The 13148-nt window shown below is 36.4% G+C and overlaps 2 protein-coding genes across 2 annotated transcripts; one reads left to right on the top strand and one right to left on the bottom strand.

Moving 5' to 3' along the window:
* The first annotated feature begins 6165 nt into the window (after positions 1-6165).
* On the top strand, positions 6166-7235 carry LOC109148622 (uncharacterized mitochondrial protein AtMg00810-like). The gene is made up of 2 exons (XM_019296356.1): positions 6166-6544; positions 6601-7235. The coding sequence occupies exons 1-2, from the start codon at positions 6166-6168 to the stop codon at positions 7233-7235; spliced, it is 1014 nt and encodes a 337-aa protein (XP_019151901.1).
* Positions 7236-11588: 4353 nt separating this feature from the next.
* Positions 11589-12566, bottom strand: LOC109148623. Its single transcript, XM_019296357.1, has one exon. It carries the CDS (start codon positions 12564-12566, stop codon positions 11589-11591), a length of 978 nt encoding a protein of 325 aa, XP_019151902.1.
* Positions 12567-13148: the final 582 nt, after the last annotated feature.

Consider the following 13148-nt stretch of genomic DNA (forward strand, 5'->3'; position numbering starts at 1 on the left):
TTCAAATTCGCCATATTGTTGACCCCATAAAAATTAAAAAAACCTCTAGCATGGGATGGTGATCGTTAACACTCAAACGATATACAATAATCAGGGTGAAATAAACGGTGTAATTACCTGGGGTTTTAGCGTCCATGGGGTCTGGTGTGGCGGCGTAATTTTGTTGGTTTGCGATGTTGATGGGGTCTGGTGTGGCGTCCATGGTTGCAGGGCGGAAAGAATTCTCCCTTCGCTCAAAGATTTCCGTTGCCAAGGATGTGTTCAAATCCTTCTCGTTTTTAAATTCCTAAATTATTGCATATTATTCAAAGTGATTTTATTCCATATTTACGCTATGATGACTGCATCCCAATATTGCCCTTGTGCGCCTTAAATATTGATCCACGCTTCATTACTTAGCGTTGATCTCATCCATCGATCCATTCCCTATGTGTGGCTAGATTTAATCCGCATGTTTGTACTTTAAGGAGGTTTGCATGTGAATGCAACCCATATATATATATATATATATATATATATATATATATATATATATATATATATATATATATAAATCCACCATTTTAATTTCCTGCCCAAAAGATTCCTATACTATTAAGGTTTGCGTAATATTGTAAAAATATGGTAATACAATTCCTATTCGTACTACAATTGTACATTAAAATATGGTAATATAATTTCTAATACAATATATCTCATAGGACAAGGAAAATTTCTATAAGGCTCCGGTTGATGCGTTGTTATTTGTCCAGGGAATATCAACGCACAACTGTCAACCACCAAACACGGGAGTGCTTATTTCATGACTCCAGGGTCCATATTGCATTTTTTAAACAGCACTGTATTTAGTGATATTATATTAATATCTATTAATATTAATATTTATGTTGTATGTTGTATGTTGGACAGTCATACTTCAATATACATCAAAAAAATTTATCACAGAAGTTCTCCACAGAATATAATCACAAAAAAAAAAAAATTTGTTACTCACATAATATATAATTTATATTATTTATTTATTAATATTAGATTAATACTATAGTTTAGACTCATACTATAATTTACATTCATACTTATACTGAATATACTCACACATAATGGATTTGTTAATAAATCTACACAGAATGAATTTGTTAATATATCTACACAGAAAATATATATTTCATACAAATAAATTAGGATAGCAAATGATTTCTATAACTACGTACGTTGCTAGACAACGAGCAAATTTCCCCAATTAATACAAATCCTAAACACTGATATGTAAAATCTCTAAAGTTTAAGCACCGGATGCGTACATCTACACATTGGCTGTTAATTGGACAATTATTTTCTCGAATTCAAGCAATGATAACATAAGAAAATACAATCGATCTAACTCAATTTTTCAATTTCATTATATGATATTCGATGTTATAATTTATATAATTGTATATCGATCAAAATATTTTTAAAATATTATAACAAATCTATTCCGTGTATCGCACGGGAGAAAATACTAGTATTGTAAAATAGAGTAATACAATTCCTACAATCATATTCGTAATACAATTCTACATTAAAATTCCTATTCGTAATACAATAGGACAATACAAATAAATCTGGCACTATAAACTATAAATACTAGAAATCTTATAATCTTCTGCCAAAAGGTTGAATCCCCAACCCGACAGAACATGTGGGAGGATGTGACTCAATGATTCAGCAGACAAGGCCAAATGCCGTTGGACATAATTCCCACACTGCCGCCATCAAGGTTCGAACCTTGGTCTCTTCCCCCATATACTACCCACTAAACCATTAAGCTAAGCCCGTGCGGGTAGAAATTTTATAATCTGCCCACACAATTCGACATCTCCCTATAATACTTACTCCATGACTCCCAGGTGAATATTATTATTATAGCTCTACGGTTTATATTACATGTTGCCTTATAATCTTATTAATTTTTTGCATGCTCTACGATTTTTTAATAAAATGCAATAATTCTCTATTCTTATTATTATTAGTTTAGGAGTTAGTATGAATATGATATTGAATTGATTGATGTGGATCGAAAGCATAAGAAGCAGTGGCCGAGATGGCTGCTGATTTTCATAATCAATAATAATTTTGGTGGGTTTCTTTTGTTTAGTGGAAGTGGGAGGAATTTGGATTTGCTTCAACTCCATGTTGATCAAATTAAAGGGGTATGAGGTATGAGTATGAAGTCTGCAGGTAGCTACAGCGAGCTGAGTGGTGTTTTTGAGTGCAGTGGATGAATTTAATTTCTTCCCCAAGCAACGCTAATATTTATAGAAGATAATTTAACTGATTCCGTGCTTTCTGTGGTTGTACTTTCTCGGAAATATGATTAAATAGAGACTGATAGAGACCAAAGTGTGAAAATATTAAGTTGTGTCAAAATTATAAAAATTAAAAATTATATAAAATTTTGAAGGGATAAAACAAGATGATCAAGATCAAAGTGATACTTGTCACCATCTCAGCACAGCAGTTGGAAGTTAGTTGGCTACTAACCTCCTTTCCCTCCCTTTTCTGTTGATGTATATAAACCAGCTTGTAACCAGTTTTGAAGGAATGAAACAGTATTTTTCTTCTTCCTTTTCTTCTGTTGAGTGCTCTCTTTAGTTCGTAAAATGGTATCAGAGCATCATAATTGAGAGCTTCGATCAGTTATCAATGGCGTCCTGGCCTCCTCTGAACAATCGATCGGTTCTTGCTGATGGTATGACTACAGGACCATCTGCTCCGGTGAATGGCAACACCAATGCAACACAGACTGGTCACATTCCTTCCACCCCTGTTATCGGTTCAAGCAACAATGAGGTAACTTTTGATCCTCAATCGCAATCCAACCCCTATTTTCTTCACATCAGTGAGAATCCAGCACTTGAACTGGTTTCCACCCCCCTTGATGGTGCGAATTACCATTCTTGGGCTAGGGCAATGACCATGGCCTTGTTGTGCAAAAACAAGGTCCCATTCATCAATGGAAGTATTCTAAAACCTTCCACAGAAAACCTAGATAGATATCTCACCTGGGAAAGATGCAACAATGTAGTGTCCACTTGGATTGTGCGCACCCTTTCACCAACAATTGCACGCAGTGTGCTGTGGATTGATACTGCATATGGTATCTGGAATGACCTAAGAAGGAGATTTAGTCAGCAAGATTTGTTTCGAATTGCTGAAATTAAGTGTGAGATCTATCAAACCAAGCAGAATGATGATTCCTTGAACGAGTATTTCACCAGGCAGAAGTTGCTATGGGATGAATTGGGTATTCTTAGACCCCAGCTGAGCTGCCTTTGCAGCCCAAAATGTGAGTGTGGAAAGAGAATTGATGAACTTAATGAACAAGCAGAGAAGGACAAGCTGTCTATCTTTCTAATTGGCCTACATGAGAAGTATACAGGGGCTAGAAATCAAATCATGTTGATGAGGCCCTTACCTGATGTTAATGAAGCATATTCTATGATTGCCCAGCAAGAGAGACAATTCCACATGGCCAGCAATGGTTTTGGAGGCCAAATATATCAAGCAGGAGAAAATAATGTTGCTGGCAGCACTCTCTTTGCTAGATCAGAAGGCAATTACCAACAAGGGTTCAAGAAAGCTAATCACAAGAAGCCAGTGTGTACTTACTGTGGTTATACAGGCCATACTCATGATAAGTGTTACAAAAAGCATGGGTATCCCCTAGGGTGGAAATCAAGGCCAAGAAGTCAGTCTGTTAATCAAACTCAAGGTCCTCTTGCAGCACATCAACAATACAATCCTGAAGATAATAAGTCCTTTTCCCAAGATGATTTCAGAAGGTTCATGGAGTTCATGCATGCTAAGAAATCAGATGGGGATTGCTTGAATTCACCTTTTGATCACCAGCAGACTTCACAGGCCTTGGCCAATACTGTGGCAGTAGATTTCCAAAAGGAAGGTATGTCTCCTTCAATCAATGCTGTTAGATCAAATAAGACTGATTGGATCATTGATAGTGGTGCCACACACCACATTGTGTGTGATTTAAAGATGTTGAAAAATCAGGAAAAGGCTCACAACATGTATGTTAATATGCCAAATGGCCAACAAGCTGCTATTCAATTCACAGGGACAGTTTGCTTATCTGAAAGTCTTGTGTTGCATAATGCTCTTTACATCCCTGAGTTTCACTATAACTTGATCTCAGTTGGTGCCTTCATAAAAGATTCAAGTTATGTTGCAAAGATGTACTCTGACCAGTGTATTATACAGGATGCTTCTCATGGGAGAATGATTGGAAGGGCTGAGCTGGTGAATGGCTTGTATTACCTAGCTTTTCCTTGTTTTACACATCCTGTATGTAGTTCTATTTCTGTTGAAAACAAATGTATTCTTTGGCACACCAGATTGGGGCATGCCTCACATTCAAAAATACAGTTCTTGGAAAAACTAGAGCCAATGATTCATTCTAATAAAAATTTGATTTGTGATAGCTGTCACTTTGCCAAACAAAAGAGAGTTCCCTTTCAGATCAGTGCTTCTTTATCATCTAACTGTTTTGACTTGTTGCACATGTACATATGGGGACCATACAGAGTAGAAACTGTCCATGGTCACAGGTACTTCTTGACAATCTTGGATGATCATAGCAGAGCTGTATGGGTGTTCTTGATGAAAGCCAAGTCAGAAGTCAGAAATTTGATTATTGAATTCTGCAATCTTGTTGGAAATCAGTTTGGAGCAGCTATAAAGTGTATAAGGACTGATAATGGCCCTGAGTTTAATATGGTAGAACTGTTCAGACAAAGAGGGATCATACACCAAACCTCTTGCACACATACACCTCAACAAAATGGCAGAGTAGAAAGGAAACATGGGCACCTATTATCTACTGCTAGGGCTTTAAAGTTCCAAGCAAATTTACCTGACAAATTCTGGGGTGAGTGTGTGTTGCATGCTGCATATCTGATTAACAGGCTTCCATCAGTTGCTATCAACAATCAAATCCCATACCAGGTTTTACTCAAAAGAACTCCTTCATACCAACACCTAAGAGTGTTTGGTTGCTTAGCATATGCAACTACTGTTGGACCTAAGTCAAAGTTGGATGCTAGGGCCAAGAAATGCATCTTCCTAGGATATGCTAGTGCCACAAAAGGTTATAAAGTCTTTGATCTTGCCTCAAAGGAGTTATTTATATCCAGAGATGTGATGTTCCATGAGCTAGTGTTTCCTTTCCAACAGTCCAACACACCAGAAGCTGGTCATGGGATCATACTACCATCCAAGACTCCCATATTTCCTGAGGATCATGGTGATCTTCAAGCTCAGCAACAAGAACCTTTGCATCAGGATATAAGTGCAGAAAATGAGAATGTTATCTCTCAACAGCATGGCACACCTGAACAAACACAAGGTGATTCAGATAGTCCAGCCAGCAGTAGTGGTGAGGAGCTTTGGCAACCTCCCCAGGTTATCACTACTGAGTAGCAACCTAGTGTTGTTCAGCAAGATACCAGAAGATCCACCAGGAATAGACAGGTCCCTACCTATCTACATGACTACATCTGTCAAAATTCTAAGTTACATACTTCCCCTCATCAAATGTGTAAAGTGGTGGATTACAATGGCCTAACTCCATCTTTCCAGTCCTTTGCTTTGAGCATATCCTGCCAATCTGAGCCTAAGAACTATTATGAAGCTGCTCAGCAAGAAAGATGGAGGTCTGCAATGCAAGAAGAGATAAGAGCCCTTGAAAACAACAACACTTGGCAGATGATGGACTTACCACCCTCTAAGAAGGCCATTGGCTGCAAATGGGTGTATAAAATCAAATACAAAGCTGATGGAAGCATAGAAAGGTACAAAGCTAGACTAGTAGCAAAAGGGTACAATCAAACCCTTGGGATTGATTATTTAGACACTTTCAGCCCTGTTGTCAAGATGACCACTATCAGAACTCTCCTAGCAGTGGCAGCAGCAAAGAATTGGCATTTGCACCAGATGGATGTGTATAATGCTTTCCTAAATGGTGATTTGGATGAAGAAGTCTACATGCAGCCACCTCTTGGTTTCTCTGGAGGCAGTAAAGGGCAAGTGTGCAAGTTGATTAAGTCCCTATATGGCTTGAAACAAGCTAGTAGGCAGTGGAATACAAAGTTGACTATTGCATTGAAATAGATGGGATTCAAACAAGCAGTTCCTGACAGTTCTTTATTCATCAGGGGCAAGAATAGGTCCTTGGTGGCCTTATTGGTCTATGTAGATGACATTGTCCTTGCAAGTGAAAGCCTGGAAATCATACAAGATGTCAAGAAGCAGCTAAGCACAAGTTTTCTACTCAAAGATCTAGGCCCTTTAAGATACTTTCTTGGGCTAGAAGTGGCTAGACACAAAAAGGGCATTGCAGTATGCCAAAGGAAGTATGCAATTGAATTACTTGAAGATATAGGCTTTACAAATGCTAAGCCTGTGTTCAGTCCCACAGTTCCTTCTCACAAATTGAGCAAGAATGAAGGAGAATTTCTTCAAGATAGTAGCCAATACAGGAGAATTGTTGGTAAACTTCTTTACTTAACAATAACAAGACCTGACATTGCTTTTGCTACTCAGCAGTACAGTTGTCCCAGTTTCTTGACAAGCCTACAGATATACACTTGCAAGCAGCACATAGAGTCCTCAGATATATCAAAGCTGCTTCTGGGCAAGGTTTATTTTTCCCATCCACATCTAATCTACACCTTAAGGCCTACTCAGACTCAGATTGGGGAGCTTGTGTAGATACAAGGAGATCTGTTACTGGATTCTGCATTTTTCTTGGAGATGCCTTAATCTCATGGAAATCTAAGAAACAACCCACTGTCTCCAAATCATCCTCAGAGGCAGAGTATAGGGCTTTAGCAACCACAAGCTATGAAATTCAGTGGTTGATATATTTGCTAGCAGAGTTTGGAGTGGTTCACAGTGAAGCAGTGGCTATATATTGTGATAGCAAATCAGCTGTGGCTATTGCAGAGAATCCTGTGTTTCATGAAAGAACTAAACATATAGAGTTGGACTGTCATCTTATTAGAGAAAAGCTACATAAAGGACTCATCAGGCTGTTCCACATTCCATCTGAGAAGCAGCTAGCAGACCCCTTTACTAAGACACACTGCCCTACATCCTTTCAGCATTATATCTCCAAGCTTGGATTAATGAATCTATATAATCCAGCTTGCGGGGGGATTTTAAGGGATAAAACAAGATGATCAAGATCAAAGTGACACTTGTCACCATCTCAGCACAGCAGTTAGAAGTTAGTTGGCTACTAACCTCCTTTCCCTCCCTTTTCTGTTGATGTATATAAACCAGCTTGTAACCAGTTTTGAAGGAATGAAACAGTATTTTTCTTCTTCCTTTTCTTCTTCTGTTGAGTTCTCTCTTTAGTTCGTAAAAAAAAAATCAATGTCAATCAATATCAATATCTATACTATTTATACTATATATTGTTTTCTACTTTACTATTCGTATTATAATTCTACATTAAAATTTATATTCTTTTTTTTTTGAAAGGAATTAAAATTCCTATTCTAATACAATTCCTAATAGTATATTCTTTCCTATATTATATATAAAAACAAAATCCTAAACTTTAACTTCCCATCCAAAATCTTCAAATTTTAATATATTATTTCTTATTCGTACTATAATTGTACATTAAAATTCCTATTCTAAAACAATTCCTAATAGAATATATTTTTTCTTACTTTTCTATTCCTACTATAATTCTACATTAAAATTCCTATTTGTAATACAATAGGACAATATTAACCTGAGCAATTGAAGCTTGAGCAGTATAAAAGAGGGCGATTCTAAACAAGAAGAATCATCAATTCACCCAGGAGCAATTCTAGTAGGTACGACTGAGTTTGGTTTTCCGGCAGCTATTTTCTTACGATCGACAGTTTTTTCGGCGGTGCAAATTTTCTACGACAGTTGCTGCAATTAATTTGTTCGGTAACAAATTCCCTTTGCCGCAATTCAATTTCTCCTTTTTGGGGCGGTGATTAAGTATTCCAGCGAAGCAGCTCAGTAATTTCCGTAGCAACTTATCTCAATAGCAACATTCTGGTTTCTTCTCTAATTCTTAATTTATTATTATTTTGGTTGATGACGGATATATTGGGAATCGGCCCGAACCGACCCGAGGGCGCGAAGCAAGAACGGGTCCCGGGGCGGCGCCACATACCCGCCCCGGCCGAGGCCTCGCCACGTGGCCCCCGCACGGGCCACGTTGGAGGCCAGGCCGGCCTCTCCAGGAGGCCGGGCCGACCTCCACATGGGCCCGGCCCAGGCCCATGATGAGCTCGACCTGGCCCCCGCAGCGCGGCTCGGTCGCGAGACCGGGCGCAGTCAACTCGGATCCAACCACCCCCCGCCTTAGGGGGTGGCGGTTAGGGGTGGGGGTTGTATAAAAACCCCCACCTTGTCTCATTAAGGCATGCTATCTACGATCTACTGTTCTTACATACTCTGTCCTGAAATACCACTGTAATAGCCAATTCTACGGCATTTAATACAATCTACGGTCTCACGGCCTTTGCTATAACGTTCGTATTACTTATTTATTATCCGTATTCTTATTCGGGTTAATTAAGTCGGACCCCCCGTTTAATTAATTCCATCAGTTGCATTGTATGATGTGTTGCTATTTGGAGAATGGATTACTGCAATTAATTATGATGTTTAGTTGGTAATTTTAAAGCCTTTAAGTATTGTGTTTGTCCCCTTTGAGCTGCTGTTAGTTGTGAAGTTGTAAACAGGCTATGAAACAATCGTTAAAACTTAAAAGTTCATGTTCCGGGCTTTTCCAATTTAATTGTTAATTTGGTATTCTGGTTTTTTGTAATTTTTCTGTTTATTTTCTTGAATTTTGATTCAATTACTTTGCATTTGAGTTTATACTGATCTTTGTTATTCGTTTTTAGCACTTTAAATTGTTAAGTTAACTGTTTTAATTTCAAGTTTATAAATTACATTGTATCAATTCCTTGTGGGATTGATCTTTGCTTTGCGCGCTAAACTATAATTGACTCGTGCACTTGCGATGACGTATTAAAATTGTCCGCTATCCAAAAATCGTAAAAGTATCAAAGATAATTTAAGTACTAAGTGGCAAACCATTATCAAAACAATATATCAAAGATAATTTAAGTAGGTATAAACTTACATGACAATCTCTAACTCTGGAATTTAGTATTATAATGTTGGTGACCTTCCTTTTCGTCCACCTGCAATAGGTAATTCAATAACAAATTATACCTTAGTAAATAGATATGTAAGTATTATGGATTTCCAAGCTAAAAAAAAAAAGTATTCGCAAATATCAAACTTTGACAACTTAAACAACAATAACAAAAAAAAAAAAAAAAAAAAAAAAAAAACTTGCGAAGTTAAATTCCTTTGCTAACATAATGCAATAAATGTAAATAAATTTTCAACTAACACTATGAAATGAGGATAAAAAATAAAAATAAAAATAAATATCTCCAATAAGACATTTTAAGTTTTGGGAGTCATTCCTATACCGCTACCAAATCTCAAATTATAATTGTAATAAGGTGCAAACGTACAAATAAGTTAAACAGTTAATAAGTACAAATCACGTTGAATTTGTAACATTACTTGACTTCAAATGTTGAAAATAAAAATCCCTACTCCTACTATTTGTACCGTACGCAGTGGACCAGCTAGCATTGAGGACTTGGGTATAATAATCAGAACTAGGAATAGCAATCCTTGGGATCATTAGAAGTATGAAGTTTCAATGAAAAATTAACTTAACTAATAATTGATGCACATTAAAAGATTTTCAGTTTAACTAAATAAAAGTATATTACAAAAGCAGTGACTATCTTAACAAGTGACACAATTTCAATGTATATACAATCAAACTGTAAAACACAATTTGAATTATGCACATTAACATAATAAATGGACAGAACTTTTAGTAACATAATAACGTAATTTTATATTTTTTATACTATTATTTAAAACAAAATCTCATTTACTTGATTTCCTGCCCAAATAATAGTAAATAGTAAAGGTAATTTAAAAAAAGGAACGAAAATTTAAAAAAGAACAAAAATATTTCACAATAATATTCTACATCATCAATTAAAAATGGAATGAAAATTAGGTAAATTAGAAAAGAAAATGAATATTAATAATTGACTGAAAATTAAAAATGAAAAAAAAAGGAATAAAAGCTAGGTTAATTGAAAAAGGAAATGAATATTAAGAATTGACTGAAAGTTTTTTTTTTTTTTTTTCTAAAAGCAAATTAAGAATTGACTGAAAACAAAAAATGATCCATAATTGACTAAAATGGAAAAGGAAATGGTCAGATCATTGCATTTTTAATTTTTCACAATAATATTACATAGTATAATAAATCAAATCAAAATTATATCATAAATCTTTCAAAATTTTAAATAATGGAACGAAAATTAAAAATGGAACAAAAATATTTCAACAATAATGTTCTACATCATCAAGTAAAGGTAAATTAAAAATGGATAGAAAATATTTCAATAATAATATTCTACATCATCAATAGTAAAGACATATTTTAAACAATAGTAAATATAAATTTAAAATGGAACGAAAATTAAAAATGGAACAGAAAATATTTCAATAATAATATTATACATAACCAATTAAAAATGGACCAGAAATTAGGTAAAAATATCACAACATCTGATATTCTAATTGACTAATTGACTGAAAATAAAAAAGAATAATTGGATGAAAATGAATATGATATTACTAATTCGCTAAAAATATAAAAGAAAATAAATATTAATAATTGGCTGCAAATAAAAAATGATCCATAATTAACTAAAATGAAAAAAAGAAATGGTAAGATCATTGCATTTTAATTAAAAATGGAAAGGAAATCAAAGAAGAATGAGTGAAAGTGAGGAGACAAGATCCGAGATGGCCAATTTTCAATCATTATTGTGTGGACCATGGTCCACACAAGTTGTGTGGTCCATATTTTGTGTATTGTAAAATAATGTACATTGTATTCAGGGGATGTACATTATTTTCGTTCTGAGTGTACATTATATTGTATAATGTACATTCAGTACATAAATAATGTACATTTAGTATATTAAAAATGTACTTTTTGTTATGGTCCACATAACATTGTATGGACCATGGTCCACACAATAATTTGCCGCCAATTTTTTCAAGGAACGAAATGCAATCGTGAAGAGAGCAAACGATATATCCAATCTTTCCGTCGCAAATGTTGTTATCATCATATGTATGTATCTCGCTCCATTTGATATTGTGGATCAAGATCCACTTTGATTTAAAACTATGTCGTTTTGTAACTTTTAGAAGTGGTGCATTTTTTCATCCAATCATAAATGACGACTTTGGTAATGCAAGTTCAAAAACCAAATACTACAAGGTAGGTCCATATATACTAAAAGCTTCCCAATTTCAACCAAATATCTATTAAAATTATACTATAATCATTTTTTTTGAAAAACCAATCTGCAGATTGTATTAATGAATCAAAGCTGTAATAGCGTCAGGGGGATAGAATCCTAATACATAGCATGATCCTGAGTAAAAGCTAGGGAAGCTAAAGTGTGAGCATGTAAATTAACCTGTCTAGGGACATAATTTATCGAAATACGACTAAATAAAGACATAACTGTTCTGCATTGGTCAATCGTGACCCCAACATAAGAATGGATCGGTGAGTGTTGCTGCTGCAAAGTAGTACGTAGTACCATGCAATCCGTGAGCAGACATACTAATGTGACGTTCCTTCCTAGTAGCCAAGATATCGCCTCCTTATATGTCTGTGCCTCCGCCATAAGCGGTGAGAAACAAAACGGCAATTTGCCATTTTTTGTCACTATGAAAGAGCCCTCTGGTGAAATTAGCACAATGCCGTACGTGGCCTCCCTAGTGTCCTGTCGAAAACCCGCGTCCACATAGCACCTGAGACTGCCATGTGTATCCGTTCCGGTGGGTGGTGCCGGAGCCGGCGGTGCCTGGCGGTGTTGCGCAGCGCCGTACGCTTGTAAGGACGCGACAACCGCTCTCCAGATGTCGGCTGGCCGCATCATAGATCCCTTCCACACGGATGAGTTGCGGCTCCTCCAAATATGGTACAGCACGACCACCAACAGTCGGGTTTGCTCCCCCGTTAAGACCGCCAAAGCCCCCATTAACCATGTTGAAAAGGAATCTGTAGCAATATTTGTGATAGGCAATTGTGTTATATTCCAAACAAGTGTAGAATATTCACAGAACACTAAAGCATGTAACACATCTTCATGATCTAAAGCACACATTGGGCATGTTGGGTCCACCTCTACCCTCTTTATAATCAAATTAGTGGTAGTGTGTAGAATATCACATATGACTCTCCACAAAAACGTCTTCCACTTGGGTGGAACCTTTAATTTCCACATCAAAGCCCATTTATCAAAAGCAGCTGGGTTATTCTCATAATCCCCAACAATACACCTATAGGCGTTCTTCACTGTGTAAGTCCCTTTTGGGTCACCCATCCAATATCATGAGTCATCGTAGTCAGGGCTAATAGAGATCATACTTATCCGGTTCACATCCTCAGGAATAAACAGGTCAGATAGAATATGTGGATCCAATGTGTTTGTTTGTGAATCAATTAAACCTGCCACTCGTGCTTCTCTTAACTCTTCTGGCATATCCATTTGAACCAAGGGGATAAGATTATCTGGTAACCAAGGATGTCCCCATATTAGAGTCGTCTGTCCATTTCCAATTCTTCTTCGCACCCTAGAGATTACCATTGCATATGTCACCATAATACTCCTGCAACAGAAACTTGGGCAATTCCCAATAGTAGCATCAACAAAACTAGTTGTGGGGTAATATCTTGCCTTATAAATTTTTGCGGGGGTTAGTTAGAAAACGCCATGCCTATTTTCCTAGCATAGCAAGATTAAAAGCTCTCAGCTCTTTAAAGCCCAAACCACCAAATTTCTTTGGGACACACAATCTATCCCAAGCCTCCCACTGTATTCCTCTTTCCCTGCCACTCCCCCACCAGAATTTATTCATAGTTCGCTCAATTGACTGACACACATTCTCAGGTAACAAAAAAACGC

This window comes from Ipomoea nil, unplaced genomic scaffold (genome assembly GCF_001879475.1).
Source record: "Ipomoea nil cultivar Tokyo-kokei standard unplaced genomic scaffold, Asagao_1.1 scaffold2144, whole genome shotgun sequence".
In the NCBI taxonomy this organism is placed as follows: Eukaryota; Viridiplantae; Streptophyta; class Magnoliopsida; order Solanales; family Convolvulaceae; genus Ipomoea; species Ipomoea nil.

What these genes read in the sequence shown, in the direction of transcription:
- LOC109148622 (XM_019296356.1), top strand. Translation starts at nt 6,166, where the DNA reads ATGGGATTCAAACAAGCAGTTCCTGACAGTTCTTTATTCATCAGGGGC. An exon ending in CCAATACAGGAGAATTGTTG is followed by an intron (nt 6,545 to 6,600) that starts GTAAACTTCTTT and finishes GCTACTCAGCAG; the next exon opens with TACAGTTGTCCCAGTTTCTT.
- LOC109148623 (XM_019296357.1), bottom strand. Translation starts at nt 12,566, where the DNA reads ATGGGTGACCCAAAAGGGACTTACACAGTGAAGAACGCCTATAGGTGT.